General features: G+C 38.8%; 7 protein-coding genes across 7 annotated transcripts; 5 read left to right on the plus strand and 2 right to left on the minus strand.

The window, feature by feature from the left end:
• Positions 1-146: 146 nt before the first annotated feature.
• Positions 147-3,542, plus strand: SAPINGB_P000145 (uncharacterized protein; the record flags this gene model as incomplete). The annotated part of the gene is made up of 1 exon (XM_031994869.1): positions 147-3,542. One exon carries the CDS (start codon positions 147-149, stop codon positions 3,540-3,542), a length of 3,396 nt encoding a protein of 1,131 aa, XP_031850760.1.
• A 2,108-nt stretch (positions 3,543-5,650) lies between these two features.
• Positions 5,651-6,142, plus strand: SAPINGB_P000146 (uncharacterized protein; the record flags this gene model as incomplete). The annotated part of the gene is made up of 1 exon (XM_031994870.1): positions 5,651-6,142. One exon carries the CDS (start codon positions 5,651-5,653, stop codon positions 6,140-6,142), a length of 492 nt encoding a protein of 163 aa, XP_031850761.1.
• A 936-nt stretch (positions 6,143-7,078) lies between these two features.
• SAPINGB_P000147 (uncharacterized protein) lies at positions 7,079-7,957 on the plus strand (the record flags this gene model as incomplete). The annotated part of the gene is made up of 1 exon (XM_031994871.1): positions 7,079-7,957. One exon carries the CDS (start codon positions 7,079-7,081, stop codon positions 7,955-7,957), a length of 879 nt encoding a protein of 292 aa, XP_031850762.1.
• Positions 7,958-10,028: 2,071 nt separating this feature from the next.
• Positions 10,029-11,006, minus strand: SAPINGB_P000148 (uncharacterized protein; the record flags this gene model as incomplete). Its single annotated transcript, XM_031994872.1, has 2 exons — positions 10,029-10,746; positions 10,939-11,006. 2 exons carry the CDS (start codon positions 11,004-11,006, stop codon positions 10,029-10,031), a joined length of 786 nt encoding a protein of 261 aa, XP_031850763.1.
• A 5,210-nt stretch (positions 11,007-16,216) lies between these two features.
• SAPINGB_P000149 (uncharacterized protein) lies at positions 16,217-17,941 on the plus strand (the record flags this gene model as incomplete). Its single annotated transcript, XM_031994873.1, has 1 exon — positions 16,217-17,941. The coding sequence occupies one exon, from the start codon at positions 16,217-16,219 to the stop codon at positions 17,939-17,941; it is 1,725 nt and encodes a 574-aa protein (XP_031850764.1).
• Positions 17,942-18,187: 246 nt separating this feature from the next.
• SAPINGB_P000150 (uncharacterized protein) lies at positions 18,188-19,081 on the plus strand (the record flags this gene model as incomplete). The annotated part of the gene is made up of 1 exon (XM_031994874.1): positions 18,188-19,081. One exon carries the CDS (start codon positions 18,188-18,190, stop codon positions 19,079-19,081), a length of 894 nt encoding a protein of 297 aa, XP_031850765.1.
• An 84-nt stretch (positions 19,082-19,165) lies between these two features.
• SAPINGB_P000151 (uncharacterized protein) lies at positions 19,166-20,070 on the minus strand (the record flags this gene model as incomplete). Its single annotated transcript, XM_031994875.1, has 2 exons — positions 19,166-19,268; positions 19,325-20,070. The coding sequence occupies 2 exons, from the start codon at positions 20,068-20,070 to the stop codon at positions 19,166-19,168; spliced, it is 849 nt and encodes a 282-aa protein (XP_031850766.1).
• Between the last annotated feature and the right edge of the window lie 79 nt (positions 20,071-20,149).

Raw genomic sequence — 20,149 nt, forward strand, 5'->3', positions numbered from 1 at the left:
AACAACAAAGCCTTGAATCCTTTTAATCTAAATCTCTTTTATTTATTTATTTTTTTTTTTCCCTTCTTCTTTCCAACCAACAACTACATCCATCATTTCTTCCTTTCCTTCGTAATATCCCCCTTCTTTTTTTATCATCCAAAACGATGGCTTCTTCTTCTCAAGACCCTGCCGTCACTTACACACCTGTTGTGAAAACTTCCTCTGCAGCTACAAATAGACTTAGCAGAGCATTTCTTTCGCCGCCAGGAGATCTCGCAAATCTCGCCTGTGATGATGTTGGCGATGGAATTGGCGATTATGACGATATGGATGAAGATGATGATGATTTTGACGAAGATGATGATGACGATGATGATAATGATGGTGACAATACTAACTTCAAATCTGGTGGTGCCGAAGACCCATCCAAGTACAAACTCGAGATTCGGATAGCCCAAGGAGGCCCTAATGATAAGGACGACGTACTGGCTCTCAGTAATGAAACCCTTTGGGATATCTTTGACCTGGTATTTGAATGCGAAAACTATCATTCGCTTAATAAAACCATTTATACTCCAGAATTCCGCAAATCCATGAAGCACCAGTACAATCTCTCTCGCAATGCTCTTTTTGCCGCTGTTAATCCCAAATTTACTCGTCTATGGGGGGCACTAACTACTTCCTCTTCTTCCTCTTCCGAAGCCAGACTTGCAGCTTCCCTGGTCCCAGCACTTTCATCCGCCCAGCATATTCTTGAGGACGAACAAACTCCAGAATCAGACCCCAAGTTTGTGGCTAAAGCAGTGCGCTCCTGGCTTACAGGAGATGTGACCCCCCAACTCGCTAGCCTATGGGCTGATTTAGATGCAGAGGCCACGCAGCACCATCACACTAAACAAAGCGGAATCCCTGGAACGCACTACATTGCAAACCTCCTCAAAGAAACAGATTTCATTGAAAGTATCAACAGAGATGCTGCACGCCGCAAAAAACTTATGGACACTGTCGTCATTGATCTTGCAAGTATTGTGTCTATTGGAGCTGCAGGCCCAAACAATGTCATATCCCCTACATCTTCATCATCCTCATCATCATCATCCTCTACAGCCACCCAGATGACCACCATGGGCCCGCTCCTTGCTGCAAAAATGGTCTCTGACACCCTCCCCATTGCCCACATCTCTCGCTTTATCCCACATCTTGCTCGCTACCTCTACGCCAAAAATGTCTCTAAGCTTAACTCTATGCTGCTTCAGCAGATCAAGGACGTCATTGTCGATAACATTCCAGAACTCCCTGAAACGCTTGAGCGCGGAATGGCTTCAATAAACGACTTTGAGGCCTTGACTCATCTTTTTGCTCGCTACATTGACGATGCCCTCTCGCCCCTCTCATCAACTGTTTCGTTGCTCAGTGGTATCAAAATGGATACCGAAGTTGGGTCTTCTGCTTCAATCACAGCCGCAGTTAGTGGTGCTAATACCCCAAGTGCTGGGACTCCGAGCTCCACATTATCTGGTGGTATTCGACCCCTGAGACTTGCCGGTGCCTCGGCTTCTCCTTCTACAGATCATGCGTCTTCCTCCTCCTCCTCTTCGTCTTCGTCTTCGTCTTCTCACGGTAATAACCGTTACTCTATTCCCTTTTTCCCAAATTCTCACCGACGTACCGTCTCCTACTCCTCCGTGGCTACTTTGGCTGGTACTAATGTGGCCTCTTCTCCAGGGGGTGGCAGCAGTTCCTCCCGCACCCCATCGTATGGTTCACAACCCCCACAGCCTTCCTCCCCAGCAACCGCCTTACAACAACAACAACAACAACAACAACTTCAGCCCAGCAACAACATTCTCTCGTCTGCAGGCTCTGCTCTCGCTAACGTGGATGTCTCATCTGCAATCCCGCTTACTCCAGCTGAAGAACAAACCATCATCGGACCTTTGCTTGCACCGCTCGTGTCTCTCGGTCTCGTGGCCCAAAACCTCGAATCTATATATCCAGATTACCTCTCGTTTGTCAGTGCAGCCTTTGCTGCATGGTCGGATGTTGCAGCCACCCCAACTACAACAACCCCCCAGTCTACCCTTACCAATGGAATTGTTTTCGGTGCAAATTCTTCCTCACCACCTTCTCGTCAAGGAAGTGCCCCGACTACTCCAGGCTCATCAACTCCCTTTGATGGACAGCTGCCAGAAAGTATCCGTACGTTAACAGCTCTCGGCGGAATCTACCTCACTCTAGCTCAACATGGTACCACGGCAAAAGTTCCAGCTATTGGCCGCTGCTTTGCCGTGCTGCACTCTTATGCTGGTAGAATCCCCGGGCTTGCGGCCCGTGACCTCCACGCACTCCGCAAAAAAGTCGTACTTACTTACACCGACTGGGTCCAGACACAGCCTCCTTCTGCACTTCTTGTTGGTCACCGGCGTGCAAGCGGATCGGTGGCTAGCACTGCTCTTGGTGGTGCAGGAAATGGTGCTAATGGGCTGCAGGTCCGCAAGAATGCAGCAAATGGAGGCCAGATCAAACTTCCTGTACAAAACTCAACTGCGCGGGTATCAAAGCAGCGCAGTGTTTCAGGGGCTTCCACTGGATCTTCCACAGAGGCACTTGTTAAAAAGCAATCTGCATCGTCAGCAACACCCACTGCTTCTGCACCTACTGAAACTTCTACTGAAGAATCTGTGCCAACAAATCTCCCTGCGCCATGCCAAAAATGTTTCCATAACCATAAGGGTAATAACTGTGCACGTAAATGTTATGTGTGTCGTATGGCAAAGCTTGCTGCACAACATGGTCATATTGTGGAGCTTGTAACAGCATTACCTTCTGGAGAGGCATCTACAGCCTTGACTTCTAATGAAACGGGTGATCAACAGCAGCAACAGCAGCAGCAGCAGCAACAACCACGGGATAAGAGTCGCGAGAGACCCCGCAGTGGAATTGAAATGTCGAAGCATGCTACATCGGATGTTCAGCGAAGTAGCAGTCGCAGTAACCTTGGACGCAACAGTTCAATGAGACGGCCAGACAATCGGATTCAACAGCAGCAGCACCAACAGCAGCCCCAACAGCAGTCACAACAGTCGCATAACAATTATTACAATAACAATAATCATTATAATAATAATAACACGAGTGGTGGTTACAATAATAACCAAAACTATAACAACAACAATAATAATAATAATAATAACAATAATAATAATGTAATGAGGAAGAATACCCATCGTCGGACATATTCTGCAGTAAACCAGGGAGGCAATTTTAATTCCAATCACAATACGAATTACAATAATAATCTCAACAATAACAATAGTGGTTCTTATTATCATCACACTTCTAGCCAGAGTTCAAGTGGATCTTACAACAATGGTGGAAATAATAATAATAATAACAATAATAATAACTACAATAATAACAACACCAACACCAACACCAACACCAACATCAACAGCAATTATAATAGCAACTTCAACAATAATAACAGACAAGGTGGTCACAGACGGACACAGAGTACTGCGGCGAGTAAGTTTGGAGCACGATTGAACTTTGATTCATAAACTGTTGAGAATGGTAATGATGAATTGAAAAGATTGAGGGAGAAAAAAAACGTGAACTCCCTGCTAAAAAAAAAATGAAAAAAAAAAAGGGAATCTAAAGAACACCCCCCTGATTACAAGCACAATTGTGTAAAATAGTTTTTATATTTCTGAAAGAAAAAAAAAAAGATAGAGAATTTTTTATTTAAAAAAAAAAAAAAAACAAAAGTATAATCAGTATAGTAGTAATATATATATTTATTTTTTTTTTACAAATTTTATAGAAAAGAAAAAAAAAATTAAATGTTTTTATTTTATTTTATTTTTTTCTTTCGGTTATGCATAAATATTTATGCGAGACTAGCGAGAATGTAAACGACTCGTCTACAAAAGATTTGAAGAAAATTCGTTTATGTGAGAAAAAAAAAAAAAAGAAGAAAACCATTTTGACCCAGATGCACCCATAAACTTATTATGTAGGATAACGTTTGTTTGTTTTTTTTTTTTTTTTTAAAAAAAAATGTTAGAAAATGAAAAATCATACATCTTATATCACTTTTAAATTACTAAAATTTTAGATAAAAACGAAAGGATAATTGCTCCGTGGGAGGATCGAACTCTCGACCTTCAGATTACACATATTCTGATATTTCAGGTTGAAGCTTGAAATATATATTTAACTTAAAAGCCTTTAAAAGCTTTTAAGGTGAAATATGAGACTGACGCTCTACCAACTGAGCCAACGAAGCTTAATATTTTGTTTCAAAAGCCGATAGTTGTAACTATTAAACTTACAGAGAGTCAATAAAAGAATTTTAGAAAACTTAAAGGAATGGAAAACTCTTGAATAAAATTAAACAAACTTACAAAAAAATGGAAAATATTAAAAAAGAGAAATTAAAAAAGATTTTTTTGTAAATGTAATTGCGAATTCTGTGGATCGAACACAGGACCTTCAGATTAAACTGTGACTAAAGTTGTAACTTCAGTCTGACGCTCTCCCAACTGAGCTAAATCCGCTCAAATGTTAAAAAAAAGAGAAAGGGCTGGATGGTTTAAAGGATAACACGTTCGCTCGAAAGCGGAAGATACTGGGTTCGATTCCCAGAAGGGGAAAAAGGGCTGGATGGTGTAAAGGGTAACACGTTCGTTCGATAGCGGAAGATACTGGGTTCGATTCCCAGAATACCCCCTTTTCCTGAGGATGTGTACGGGAGTATACACCTAGATTGAAAACCATAGGCTACCCTGGTTACAGGAATGCCGACTCTTCCGTACAGTCTAAATAGCCTGCAGGTGATTGCGGGCCGTATCTCTGGCGGAAGAGATTAAGAAATACATGGGCGTCCGTGAAGATAAGTGGAAATGGGTTGGGAAGGTTTTGGGACCGACAGACTGGTTCTCCCTGTTCCTCGTAAGCTGGCATCAGGGCCCATCTTCCGGGCTACCGGAGACGCACAGAACAGAAACCACCCGTACTAAAAAGGTACAAATGAAAACCGGCAAGTCACATAGTCAGACAATAAAAGGATAGCGCAGATGCTGATGTTATATAGTTCTATAACCCTTGAATAAAAACAAACAAACAATCGATTCCCAGAATACCCCCTTTTCCTGAGGATGTGTACGGGAGTATACACCTAGACTGAAAAACCATAGGCTACCCTGGTTACAGGAATGCCGACTTTTCCGTACAGTCTAAATAGCCTGCAGGTGATTGCGGGCCGTATCTCTGGCGGAAGAGATTAAGAAATACATGGGCGTCCGTGAAGATAAGTGGAAATGGGTTGGGAAGGTTTTGGGACCGACAGGCTGGTTCTCCCTGTTCCTCGTAAGCTGGCATCAGGGCCCATCTTCCGGGCTACCGGAGACGCACAGAACAGAAACCACCAGTACTAAAAAGGTACAAATGAAAACCGGCAAGTCACATAGTCAGACAATAAAAGGATAGCGCAGATGCTGATGTTATATAGGTCTATAACCCCTGAATAAAAACAAACAAACAAGGAATGAAAAATTAGGCAGTTGAAAATTCAATTTTGAGGTGAAAATATATATACAAATAATAGAGACAACGATTAGATATTCAATATGTACAGCCAAAAGGTAAGCCCTCACGTCATTCTCAGATGTTCTGGGGTGTAATTTCCTTTTCCTCTCGATCGTCTTTATGGCCGCTTCATGGAGACCCTACATCTGCTCGCGGAGGTGTTACTAGCCACTGTATTCTCGAATGCCTTCAAGATCAACCTCCAAAAATTGCACAGTCGGGTTCTATATTTGTTCAAGATAACGCACCTACACATAAAGCTCGAATTGTTCAGAATTGGCTGCGTGAATGGGCCGAACAGAATGGGGTTACTTTAGTAGATTTGCCTCCTTATTCACCTGATCTTAATCCAATTGAGAACATATGGAAACTGCTTAAGGAAGAAATCTGTAAAAGATTGCCGGAACTATCACTATTACCTCAGAATAATCAGTCATTAAATAAGTTAGGCGAAGCAGCTGTGGAAGTCTGGGAGGATTTCCATCAGGACCTCATAAATAAGCTAGTCTTATCAATGCCCCGAAGACTTCAAGCTGTAGTAGATGCAAACGGCTGGTACACAAAATATTAAACAAGTATATATATCTCTATAATATAAGAAACCTATATCTCAAGTTACGTATGAATTGAATTAAATTTGGTAAAGAGATCCGTTTTGAAAGTGATGTGGTGAAGAAAAATAAAATTGGTGATGTGGGAGTGAATCGTCAATTTTGTCTCCCCGCTGTATATATATCTTCAACATGTACTATCTGTTGTTGAGTGTAGACGGGGTTAAGTGTCTGTATTTCATAATCCCTTCAAGCAGAAATAATGATTACAATTCTTTGAAATTCAATTGAATTTATTAAGAAAGTCGACTTATCTATTTCTGAAAATATCCGTTTTAATCCTCTTTTCTTTATTCTTTTGGCAAAGAACCTTCTCAACCAAAATGTGTCTAACTATTTTTTGTTTTTGTTGGATTTTGTTAAAGAAAAAAATTGAAAATAAAAAAGTAAGTTCTTTGGACGAGACCGGAATTGAACCGGTGACCTTCTCAATGCAAATGAGACGCGATAACCACTACACTACACGCCCAGCGTATTCGTTTTATTACATTGACCCATCTTGTGGGTCTGGATTTATTTTAGAATATCTTCATCCCTTTTAATTGTTTGTTTCTTTTGGCTTTATTGATGATGTGACTATTACCGTTGAAAGTAAAATTGAAGAAAATACCAAAAGCTTAAGCAACATATTAGAAAAATGTTGTAATTGGGCTAAATCAAGAATGACCAAAATTGATTTGGGTGATAAATTGGGTTTTATTCATTTTACAAAAAATGTGAAACCTAAAGATGAGAAAGTGCAACTTACTTAACCTAATGGAGAACTTCGTGAACCCCAGAAGGAAGTCAAATTGCTTGGAATTACTTTGAACAATCTGCTTGATTTTAAATCTCATATTTTGAATAAAATCAATAAAGCAAGAAAAGCTGTTGGTGCTATTTGGCATCTTGGTGGCATGCAAAAAGGTATGCGAGGGTCTGCAGTCAGATCACTGTATATTGCTTGCGTGAGACCAATTGTCGAATATGGCTTAGAAATTTGGCATCACAAAATTTTGAAAGGAGAAATCCACAAGTTGGAAGTAATGCAGAATATGGCTTTAAGAAGAATTGTTGGTGCTTATCGCACAACTCCTATTGCGGTACTACAAAAGGAAGCTGGTATTATGCCATATAGTATTAGGCTAAAATTTATGGTGGCACGAAAAGCTATTCGTTTACACCTAAATATTAGCAAAACTAATCCTATTAATGGTCATTTGTTAACATTGATTGAGAAATCTCCAATTGCAAAGCTAACCACGCTTTACATGTTGGCGAAAGATGATAGAGACTATATGATTAAAAAGGATGAAAAACGAAAATGCAAGAGGGTTGAACCTCTTACACTGAAACAACAACAAAATCAGACGATTGGAATTTTGAAAAAACAAGCAATGGAAGAATGGCAAGAAATGTATTGGAACAGCAGTAAGGATCTGTGGTATCATAATATCACAGTGGAGTCGAAATGTACTGATAATCTTTCCAAAATGGTTACGGGAGTGATCATGAAGAAAGATAGTCGAAGGATCTTGAGTAATATTACTCAGTTTCGCACAGGCCATGGCAACTTTGGCGCATGGTTTAAAAAGTTTGGAATTGAAAAGGATAGTTACAACTGCAAATGTGGAGAGCTGGAAACAGTTCATCACATTTTAGTTGAGTGTCCTTTGCTTGAAGAGGAAAGAAAAGGACTGAAACGGATATCTCCAGAGATGGACATGTCGACTCTTTTAAACAGTTTAACTGGCTTACAAGAGATTGTAAGCTTTATCTCTGCTTGGAGGGATTAAGAAATACAATTACAGCGTTGATGAAGACAAGTGGAGATAGGTTGGGAAGGTTTGGTTATTTTTAACCCCCTGTTCCTCGTAAGCTGGCATCAGGACTTATTTTTGGGCTGTTGGAGATGCAATGTTGAAGCCAAAATTAAAAGTTTATTATCAAAATGAAAAAATATATAGTATGGACAAGAAGGATAGCGCAGATGCTGATGTTATATAATTCTATAACCCTTGAATAAAAACAAACAAACAAACAAACAATTGTAGACTAGAAGGATAGCGCAGATGCTGATGTTATATAATTCTATAACCCTTGAATAAAAACAAACAAACAAACAAACAAATTGTAGACTAAATATGAATTATAAAAAAATTAAATTTATTGAAATCATTTTAAACAACCAATATAAGTTTTGAATAACATAATTTGAATAAAATCTACAAAGCAAGGAAAGCTGTTGGTGCAATTTGGAATCTTGGTCTCATACAAGGAATATACTTAAATTTAACATTTGATAGTTTTATAATTTTTTTTCCCACAATTAAAACAAACAATTGTTTGTTTGTTTTGTTTGTTTTTATTCAAGGGTTATAGAATTATATAACATCAGCATCTGCGCTATCCTTCTTGTCCATACTATATATTTTTTCATTTTGATAATAAACTTTTAATTTTGGCTTCAACATTGCATCTCCAACAGCCCAAAAATAAGTCCTGATGCCAGCTTACGAGGAACAGGGGGTTAAAAATAACCAAACCTTCCCAACCTATCTCCACTTGTCTTCATCAACGCTGTAATTGTATTTCTTAATCCCTCCAAGCAGAGATAAAGCTTACAATCTCTTGTAAGCCAGTTAAACTGTTTAAAAGAGTCGACATGTCCATCTCTGGAGATATCCGTTTCAGTCCTTTTCTTTCCTCTTCAAGCAAAGGACACTCAACTAAAATGTGATGAACTGTTTCCAGCTCTCCACATTTGCAGTTGTAACTATCCTTTTCAATTCCAAACTTTTTAAACCATGCGCCAAAGTTGCCATGGCCTGTGCGAAACTGAGTAATATTACTCAAGATCCTTCGACTATCTTTCTTCATGATCACTCCTGTAACCATTTTGGAAAGATTATCAGTACATTTCGACTCCACTGTGATATTATGATACCACAGATCCTTACTGCTGTTCCAATACATTTCTTGCCATTCTTCCATTGCTTGTTTTTTTCAAAATTCCAATCGTCTGATTTTGTTGTTGTTTCAGTGTAAGAGGTTCAACCCTCTTGCATTTTCGTTTTTCATCCTTTTAATCATATAGTCTCTATCATCTTTCGCCAACATGTAAAGCGTGGTTAGCTTTGCAATTGGAGATTTCTCAATCAATGTTAACAAATGACCATTAATAGGATTAGTTTTGCTAATATTTAGGTGTAAACGAATAGCTTTTCGTGCCACCATAAATTTTAGCCTAATACTATATGGCATAATACCAGCTTCCTTTTGTAGTACCGCAATAGGAGTTAAAAGGATAAGCACCAACAATTCTTCTTAAAGCCATATTCTGCATTACTTCCAACTTGTGGATTTCTCCTTTCAAAATTTTGTGATGCCAAATTTCTAAGCCATATTCGACAATTGGTCTCACGCAAGCAATATACAGTGATCTGACTGCAGACCCTCGCATACCTTTTTGCATGCCACCAAGATGCCAAATAGCACCAACAGCTTTTTCTTGTTTTATTGATTTTATTCAAAATATGAGATTTAAAATCAAGCAGATTGTTCAAAGTAATTCCAAGCAATTTAACTTCCTTCTGGGGTTCACGAAGTTCTCCATTAGGTAAAGTAAGTTGCACTTTCTCATCTTTAGGTTTCACATTTTTGTAAAATGAATAAAACCCAATTTATCACCCAAATCAATTTTGGTCATTCTTGATTTAGCCCAATTACAACATTTTTCTAATATGTTGCTTAAGCTTTTGGTATTTTCTTCAATTTTACCTTCAACGGTAATAGTCACATCATCAATAAAGCCAAAAGGAGTTCCACCCCATTCTTTAATGGCATGATACATTGGTGTGGAATATATCAAAAAAGTAGTGGTGAAATAGGTGAGCCTTGCGGAATTCCAGTACTAATTTTTTGCACTGATCCTTTTCTTCGGTCCATGAGCATACTAGCTTCTCTTTCACTTACAAATTGGTACGTCCAGTTTATAAGTGCTTTGGGTAGTTTCATATCCTCCATTGTGTGTGCCAATATATTTCTGTTAACATTATCAAAAGCTCCTTGAATATCAATGAGCATAGCTGAAATTTTTTCTTTACTAGTTTCAATTCTTTGGACAAGTTCCAAAACAGCATCAGTAGCACAATAACCTTGTCTTCCCCCATATTGCTCTGGTGGAAGTAAGTGTGTTGTAAGCTTGGTCATTCTTTTTTGTATAATTTTTTCCAGTACTTTAGATGGAATCTTAAGTAAGGAAATTGGTCGGTATGCTCTTGGCTTTGAATAGTCAGGTTTCTTAGGTTTAGGTATAACAACAATAATGCCATGTCTCCAGACTTTTGGGTGGTATCCAAACTTTACACAAGCTTGGAGAAGCTTGAAAAACCTTTCCTTAAAGTCTTTATTTAGCCATGCCATCTTTAAAACTTTGCCAGTAATTCCATCGTCTCCTGGAGCTTTATCATTTGGGGTATCAGCCAATGCAGAGTCAACTTCATCAAACTCTAATTTTGGCCATCGAGAATCGTCATCAATTTCAAACTCTCTATCAAGACCATGATCAATTTCAGGTAGTAGTCTACAATTGTTTGTTTGTTTGTTTTTATTCAAGGGTTATAGAACTATATAACATCAGCATCTGCGCTATCCTTTTATTGTCTGACTATGTGACTTGCCGGTTTTCATTTGTACCTTTTTAGTACGGGTGGTTTCTGTTCTGTGCGTCTCCGGTAGCCCGGATGATGGGCCCTGATGCCAGCTTACGAGGAACAGGGAGAACCAGTCTGTCGGTCCCAAAACCTTCCCAACCCATTTCCACTTATCTTCACGGACGCCCATGTATTTCTTAATCTCTTCCGTCAGAGATACGGCCCGCAATCACCTGCAGGCTATTTAGACTGTACGGAAGAGTCGGCATTCCTGTAACCAGGGTAGCCTATGGTTTTCAGTCTAGGTGTATACTCCCGTACACATCCTCAGGAAAAGGGGGTATTCTGGGAATCGAACCCAGTATCTTCCGCTTTCGAGCGAACGTGTTATCCTTTACACCATCCAGCCCTTTCCCCTAGTAGTCTACAATTTGCTTAATTTTTTATATCACTATATGCTCTGTGAAGGGTTTTCTTATTCTTTTAAATTTTTGAAACAAAAAATAAGCTTCGTTGGCTCAGTTGGTAGAGCGTCAGTCTCATAGTTCCAAATAACTGTGCTATCTGAAGGTCGAGAGTTCGATCCTCCCACGGAGCAATTAACTTTTTTTTAAACAGTTTAAAATGATAATAAATGAAGTTGAGAAGAAGTGGAGGCATATTGGTGTGTGTTGGGGTTTGAGTTGACCATTCAAAATAAGGTATAACGGGTTATACTGACACATTAAATTTAATTTATAGGAGAAAATACAAATTATTTGAGACTAAAGAAAAGTTTTCTTTTAAGAAAAGAAACTTAATGTCAAGATTTACGTAGCTACATAACTAATTACCTATTGTACTTTGAACAAGAGCAATAGGAAGTATATGGGCCAAGCTAATACAATAATAAAGGTATAAAGAGTCAAAAAAAAAAAAAAACAGGAAAAAACTGAAATTTTTCATTTATTTTGTGTTCTGTTTCTTTACAACCCTAACCTGTTGTACTGTAACATTATACTCCTCCTTTATGGCTGACAGTGTCATGGCCACCAGAGCCCATATTTTTATTTACCACCAAGTCCTCAATCTTTAGCCGTTTCATCTCCAGCATTCATTCCTCATAACCATCTGCAACTTAAATCCAAGTGATTGCCTTAATAAAAAAATATATTTTGGGTAAACGCCTTGGTCAGGAAATCAGATAATTGATTACTTGTTTTTTTCCGGCTTAATGGTAATTCTCTTATCTTGAATTGAAGATTGAATTTGATCTTACTCTTGCTTGAGATACAATGTTTCAATCTCTTTTTGACTAGACAAGTTTTCAATCAATGCATTATTATTTTCAATTATCACAATTGGCCTCCTGTATAAGTTCATCAATGCATTCAAATAAATTCTAGTCTTAATCGCATTTGGTATGAATCACATCACTGCTGTCAACTCAGCATCTTAAATACTTGTAATAAAGATGTCAATGAGCTTCGAAGCGCACAAAATAAGAACTGCTTTATAAAAGATCAAATATTTCCTCACATTTCATCTCCAAAAGCCCAAATATATATTTTTCTGTTATTTCTCGTTATGGTTTCGGGAATCTTCTGATAGACAAATTATTATTGTTTTTCAAACTAAGGCAATCTGGCCGAGTTGGTCTAAGGCGTAGGATTAAGGTTCCTATCTCTTCGGAGGCGAGGGTTCAAATCCCTCGGTTGTCATACTTTTTGTTTTTTGCTTATATCCTATTTTTTTATTTGAGAAATTATCTTTCAATGGTTGGGTTGTGCAAGTCAAAGTGAATCTGGGGATGATATTTTGGCAGTAGTGATGAACACTATCGAAAAAAACGATATTGTATTTTTGGTGAAAACCTTATTTTCAATATGTGCGGCTGTTTCTTCCACTATATAGTGATTCTTAGATTTAATAATCCTCGAGCATTTCTGCGTTCTTAAACTTTTTACATTTAATATTTATATATATTATATATGAATATAATCATTATAAACATATATTGTAATTAATTGAATTAATGACTTATTATTTACCAATTTCTTAATAAAAAAAAGAAAAGAGAATTCTTAAGAATAATCACATAAATTCTATATAACTATAATATCTATAATAGATATCAATGTCTATTCGGCAATATTGCCAATATTTAGTTGACTTAGTCATCGTCAAAAGAAAAAAGTATAGTACTTAAACTTAAGCTTTAAAATTTTTAAAATTAAAATTTTCAAAACATAATTTGAAATATATGATTGGTTGTTAATTATCTTTCACTTAAACACTTTTGTTACCGGTAAACGATATATCAAAGACTTTTTTTCTTTTGCAAGATATATTAGGTTCAATTTAACCTTAATTTTAAACCATAATCTGGTATATTTATTCAACTTTTCTTTTTTACATTTTAGTAAAGGGAAAGTGAAAAAAGAAGTAAAATAAAATAAACACCAAGTATTTTGTTTCAAAAAGTAAAACGTAAAAAGATATTTGATTCGACCCAGGATCGAACTGGGGACGTTCTGCGTGTTAAGCAGATGCCATAACCGACTAGACCATCGAACCAATTAACGTAACAAATTTACTTATTATTGATTAAGATTCTGATATTTATATAAATTTAGCTCTGGGTTCGAGTCCGGGCTATAAAATTAGGGGAAAGGGCTGGATGGTGTAAAGGGTAACACGTTCGCTCGATAGCGGAAGATACTGGGTTCGATTCCCAGAATACCCCCTTTTCCTGAGGATGTGTACGGGAGTATACACCTAGACTGAAAACCATAGGCTACCCTGGTTACAGGAATGCCCACTCTTCCGTACAGTCTAAATAGCCTGCAGGTGATTGCGGGCCGTATCTCTGACGGAAGAGATTAAGAAATACATGGGCGTCCGTGAAGATAAGTGGAAATGGGTTGAGAAGGTTTTGGGACCGACAGACTGGTTCTCCCTGTTCCTCGTAAGCTGGCATCAGGAATTATTTTCGGGCTGTCGGAGATGCAATGTTAAAGTCAAAATTAAAAGTTTATTATTAAAATGAAAAGATATATAGTATGGACAAGAAGGATAGCACAGATGCTGATGTTATATAATTCTATAACCCTTGAATAAAAACAAACAAACAAACAAACAAACAGGGCTATAAAATTATTTTTTTATTATGAAAAATAAAAGGTCTAGTAAAAACAAAAAGGATGACGCAAATGCTGATGTTATATAATTATTTATCTCTTGAATAAAAACAAACAAACAATGGAAAGTTTTTTTTTTACTCTAAAGCATGTTTGTATTTTTATATATTAATAGGCCAGACTCCTATTACCTCATATCTTTAGAGGTACTGTACATACCTCATCTGAATCCCCCAAGCAACCCAAGCAAACAGAAAAGCCTACTCTTCCATTTACTCTAGTTCAAGCATTCAGGTGATTTTTGGGATGAATCTCTATCAAAAGATATTGAAAACTGCATGAGCATTCGTGATATTAAGAAGAAATGATTCGGGTAAGCTTGGGACCGCCACACTGGATTTCCCAGTTCCTAGTAGACTGACATTATGATCCATTTTCTGAGCATTATCAGAGACTCAAATGCCTGAAAAGACAGCAGTAAAAAAGGTGCACCAAAAACTGGGATTGCGTTGATGCTGATGTCATATCCTACTGTATATTACTCTAGAATACAAACAAACCAAGGCGATTGTTTGAACAAATGATTGCATTATAATTTTACAAATGAATTTATTTGTTTTTTTTTATTTTTTTTTTGGTTGAACTTCTCTAGGAGTTTTCTAGTGATCTCTAAAATGAAAAAAAGCTGACTGAAAATTAAATGAAACTCATTTAAATGAATTAAAAAATAATTTGATATCAAGAATAAAATTCATTTAAAATTATTTACACTCAAACATTTCTATAATTAAGTTTAAAATGTTAAGATCTAGAGTTTGCGACTCGTTTTATGTTTTTCCCAAAGGTTCTTGCAATATAAGAATATTCTTAATTTTAAGAATTCTAAGTAGAATGCTACTTTTCACAGTAATAGCATTTTTAATAAATTTTTTGAATGTATTAAAGTCTAAATTAATATAATAATTTATTTGTTTATTAAAAAATATTTGATGGTTATGATTGTAGCTAGTTGTAATATTTTGGACTGTGATGTTTTCAAACTTTTGATATAAAGACTTTGGGGATATGGTTCAGGACAAAAATTTTAAACATGACTTACTATAATAATTTACATACAATTATTAAATAGCATCCATAAGAGATTGATATTAAAGTTTAATGATTACGTAAATCCATAAATTAAAAATACGATTTACTCTACCAAAAGATTTGATAGAGCAATATTACATTATTGCTTATTATTGCTAAAATAAAATGCCCACATTTTTCACACAAATCACAGCAAACACAAAATACTAAAACTTCAACAACTATCCTAAACACTCCCCTCTGATTTAATAAATGTTATTGATATGAAAAAAATATATCTATTGCTCCGTGGGAGGATCGAACTCTCGACCTTCAGATAGCACAGTAATTAGGTACTATGAGACTGACGCTCTACCAACTGAGCCAACGAAGCTTCTAGAATTTATAAAAGTTTAAATATCTGTCACCAATATAATCCATGGAAAATAATCAGATAAGTAATCAAATTTATTTGGGGCTATGAATGTTATAGTTTTTGACATTCTATTTCTTTTATACTGAAATTGGAATCCGTTTTGAGTCTGTTGGAGATGCAAACGTTGGAATTTAGTTAATGGTTCATTGTGAAAACAGAAATTTAAATATTAGGAACAAAAAAGTTAGCGTTGATGCTGATGCTATATTTTTATTCCTCCAATGACATCTTAATCACTAACAAACAAACAAACAATACAATTTTTTTTTGAGTTAAACACTTTAATTTTTTTAAAAATCCAACGAGCATAATTGTAGTTTAAAAACAATTAATTGAAAAACTAAATATAATTGCTCGTTTTTTAAAGTAAAAGAAGCAAATTTGTCTGTAAGAATTATAAAAAAAAATATTAGCGTATTAATTTGTAGTAAAACCCTCTCATCAATTGTTGAAGCATCAACCTCATTAAATTTTAGTTGATAATAAGACTCTTCAAACCCCAATTTTATTTTTACAAATTCATTTAAGTTTCCCCAGTTGGACCTTCTCTAACAAACACGTTTGAAAATTTGTGCGTGCACATTTCTGTCCGCCAGTGTAAACTTGGGACCCTCCCAAAGCCCAGCGGATTTTCCACACGTCAGAGAAAAATGTTTCCGACCCGAGGCTTTTTTTTAACATTAGAAAAAAGTCACCTTTTTATTTCTTTAAAAAATAAAAAAAACAAAAACCCTTAGTGTTTTCAATATTGAAAACCGTCAATATATATCATTAGTTATGACTTCGCTTAAAGATCGACAACTTTCTAGAGATGATGTTGAGGATATGATTGCGCGAGGCCAGCACGTGGTCGTCTGGCACGACCGGGTGCTCCGTCTCGACTCGTGGCTAGAGTTTCACCCTGGCGGGTACAAGGTTGTTGAACACATGGTCGGCCGCGACGCGACACAAGAGATTGAAGTGCACCACTCAGATGAGACTCTTCTTAAGGCACAGAATTACATTATAGGCAAGATCGAACTTCCCTGGGATAATTTTCGACCTCCTGTTCAAGGTGGATTCTTTCGTACTAAGGCTCAAATGGCCATCACTGATGAAGAGGAACAAAAGACAATTGAACTTGTGTCCCCTCACCGATTGCAAAAAAATCACAAGGTTTCTCTTTACGAGTTCTACCGGCTACCACGCGAGGCCGACGATAGCCTGGATGTCGAATTCGAAAGTGTCACAGAGCGCATTATTGAACAATACGACCGCAACTTGCTCAAAAAGGATAGAGAATCATTCCCGCCGTGTGATCATCAAACCCAGGATGCTATTGTTGAGCGGTTTAATCAACTTCACAAACTTGTTCAAGAAAAGGGCCTATTTCAATGCAACTATTGGGGATATTTTCGCGAGTTTTGCCGCATTTCGACTTTACTAGTTGTATCTTACTACACCTTTCAGAAACACTGGCTTTTTGTGTCGGCCGTCTGTCTTGGTTTGGCATGGCACCAGATGACATTTATTGCACATGATGCAGGCCACCAGGCTATTACACACTGGTACCAAGTTGACAATCTGATTGGCACTATTGTGGCAGACTTTTGTGGTGGCCTGTCACTTGGCTGGTGGAAACGTAACCACAATGTGCATCACATTATTACAAACGATCCTGTTCATGATCCAGATATTCAGCATCTGCCCTTCTTTGCAGTATCTACTCGTCTTTTTGGTGATGTTTTTTCTACTTATTACGAGCGGTTTCTTGCATTCGACATTGTAGCCAAATACATGATTCGCGTCCAAAACTACACATACTACCTCATTCTATGTTTTGGCCGCTTCAACCTTTACCGTCTTTCACTCGAGTACGTTCTTCTTGGCCAGGGTCCTCGCAAGGGCCGCAGTGCATGGTTCCGGTATCTTGAACTTGTTGGTCTTGGATTTTTCATCTATTGGTTCTTTTACTTGGTCGTCGCATGTTCTATTCATTCAGCCGGTGAGCGCTGGATGTACGTTATGGTGAGCCATATTGTGACCATGCCTGTGCATGTACAAATCACACTTTCACATTTTGCCATGTCAACGTCGGATCTCGGTCTTGATGAGAGTTTCCCCCAGCGCCAGCTGCGCACAACCATGGATGTAGACTGTCCAGCCTGGTTTGACTATGTTCATGGCGGACTTCAGTTCCAAGCCATCCACCATTTATTCCCGCGCATGCCGCGTCATAATTTTCGCAAGGCTCAGCCCTACGTCATTGACTTTTGCAAGGACGTTGGTCTTGAGTACACAATTTATGGATTTCACAAGGGTAATATGCATGTTATCGATAAGCTTGCTGAGATTGCGCACCAAGCGTCTATTCTCGCAGATTGTACTGGCCATCTCCAGCAAGAATCTTTTGAGTTTATGGTCGGGAAGGCTGCTGATGTCAACAAGTCTTTACAGGACGCTGTTATTTCGCAGAAGCGCCACCAATTTGACATTGAAATGTCCAACCGTGTCCGTCTTTAAATAAAAGCTATATCTATATATTCATGTAATCTCTTACACAACACACTTCACTTTAGAATGAAATTCCGGGTCCCGGGATTGGGTCCCGGTGGTTGTAACAGTATATTATTACACATGTCTTAATTTGGCCGTTTTAAAAATTTATTACATAAAAAAAGCCCCACCACCTAATCTTGCTGCAGCTACTGCTTTCCCAACACCTCTTCCCCCAGACACAATTAATAACACCACAAACCCACAACAACCATGGTCGATAGGCGAGAAAAATCCCAGTCTCCGGGTTTCAGATCCGATAATAAAACAACTGAAGAACGCCCGCGCAGCTCTTTTACATCTCTTGGTCTAGCTGCTGCATTTATGGGTCAACTGCGCCGACTCAGTGGCCAACACAACAGTCCGTCGATGGGCAGTGGAAGCGGAAATAGCAGCCTAAACAGTAGCCGCCGGCCGTCGCACGAACATGCAGTTCTTGACCCGCCACCTCTTTCGCCACTCGAACTAGTGGGCTATTCTCCACGAACAAAGACCCGACTATTGACTCCAGAGCTTGCAGAAGAGATTCGGGCACTCGTGCCTGCGCGACACCAACTCTACGACACGTGGACGCTTGTCTACAGTCTGGAGCAACACGGTGCATCGCTGGCCACCCTCTACAGTAACAATGCACCACCACCAACCTACGGCGGGTCTGAAGAGCTTACACGGCACCGTCATGGACTTGTTCTTGTCATTAAGGATCGTGGCCACCGGCTATTTGGTGCGTACGTCAATGAACATTTCCACACGATTGCTGTCACCGGGTCACGCAGATACTACGGTAACGGAGACTGTTTTCTATGGACCACGAATCTGACCAAGGAACGTGTTCTCGGAGACAGCAACGCGCTGGAAAGTTCCGAAGGCACGCACGAGCAGCTCCAGTTTAAGGCTTTTCCATACACTGGCGTCAACGACTTTGTCATTTACTGTACCCCGCAGTTTTTATCCATGGGCGGAGGCGACGGACATTACGGTTTGTGGATCGATGATAATCTCGAGCACGGCGTGTCGAACCCGTCTTTGACATTTGGCAATGAACCATTGAGCGGTTCTAACTCCACATTTGATATCGTTGGCGTCGAGGTTTGGCGGATTGGCTAGTGGTGAGAATATAACGGACTTTAATACTTTTAAGAATAGCAACTTTTTTTTTATTATACACAGAAATGAAATTGTCGCAGGTTTCTATTCTTCATCACGCGGCCATAAGTTCGGGTCTCCGCGGATCTTTTCTTCGGCGCGAGCATACTCAATAGGGTACTTTATACGTGCCTTTTCCATAAGCACTCTGTAAACCCTAATGTTAGCCAATTTCATAAAACCCAATTTGTAACTTATACTCACTTTGTATGTTTGTGCGCCCATTCCAAGTCGCGTGCAACCTGGCGTGCTGTTTTTAGTCCTTGCGCAAATGCTACCTTAAGCTCGTCCATGCGTGCACCTGCGCGTTCTCGTAGTTCTACAATCTCTAGTGTCTTTGCATTCAACGTTCCTGACGTCTGTGCTTGTACAACGACCACCCTGTCTAGTAGTGCAGGATCCAGTGCTGTTGCCAATCGTTCAGTCACATATTCCACCGGATCCATTCGTGACCTGCCATCACGGTCCCTGCCATGTCCACCATGTCCCCTACGTCTGCTCCGTCCCCCATGACCGGATCCGCTAGCTCCACTGCCATAGCTGCTAGAGCTTCCGTCCATGCCTACCGCTGCGCTGCCTGCGTACGAGCTGAGAGATGATGTTGTTGTTCCAAGTCCATCCGAATCCATATCGGATTCAGAGTCGTCTTGAAGTGTGTCGAGTGTTGGTGTCCGTGAAAGAGCCAATGCTCGTGATACGTAACCGGGTCCTACAGAAGCCGGGTTCACATCTCCAATACGAGCTGGGTGTTGAGTTTGTTGTATTGTAGTGATTGTGCTGGTACTGGTACCTGTGCTTGCAGTTGGCCGGTGAGTTTTATGTCCAGACGTACTTCCAGCGTCCACGGAACTGCTGTTTGTAGACCGCGGGGTGAGTTCCGTCGGTGTATCATCAGAATCGGACTCGTGCCTGCTTTCGTCGGTTTCTAGAGTGTGTGAATTGGGCGCCATAGTTGATTTTTTATGTAATTGCTTGCTGCTGCTGCTTCAAAAAAAATAAATAAAAGTTTAGGTTTGTGCAAGACGGCTG

Source organism: Magnusiomyces paraingens (genome assembly GCF_902498895.1).
Source record: "Magnusiomyces paraingens strain CBS 517.90 genome assembly, contig: contig1, whole genome shotgun sequence".
NCBI lineage: Eukaryota > Fungi > Ascomycota > Dipodascomycetes > Dipodascales > Dipodascaceae > Magnusiomyces > Magnusiomyces paraingens.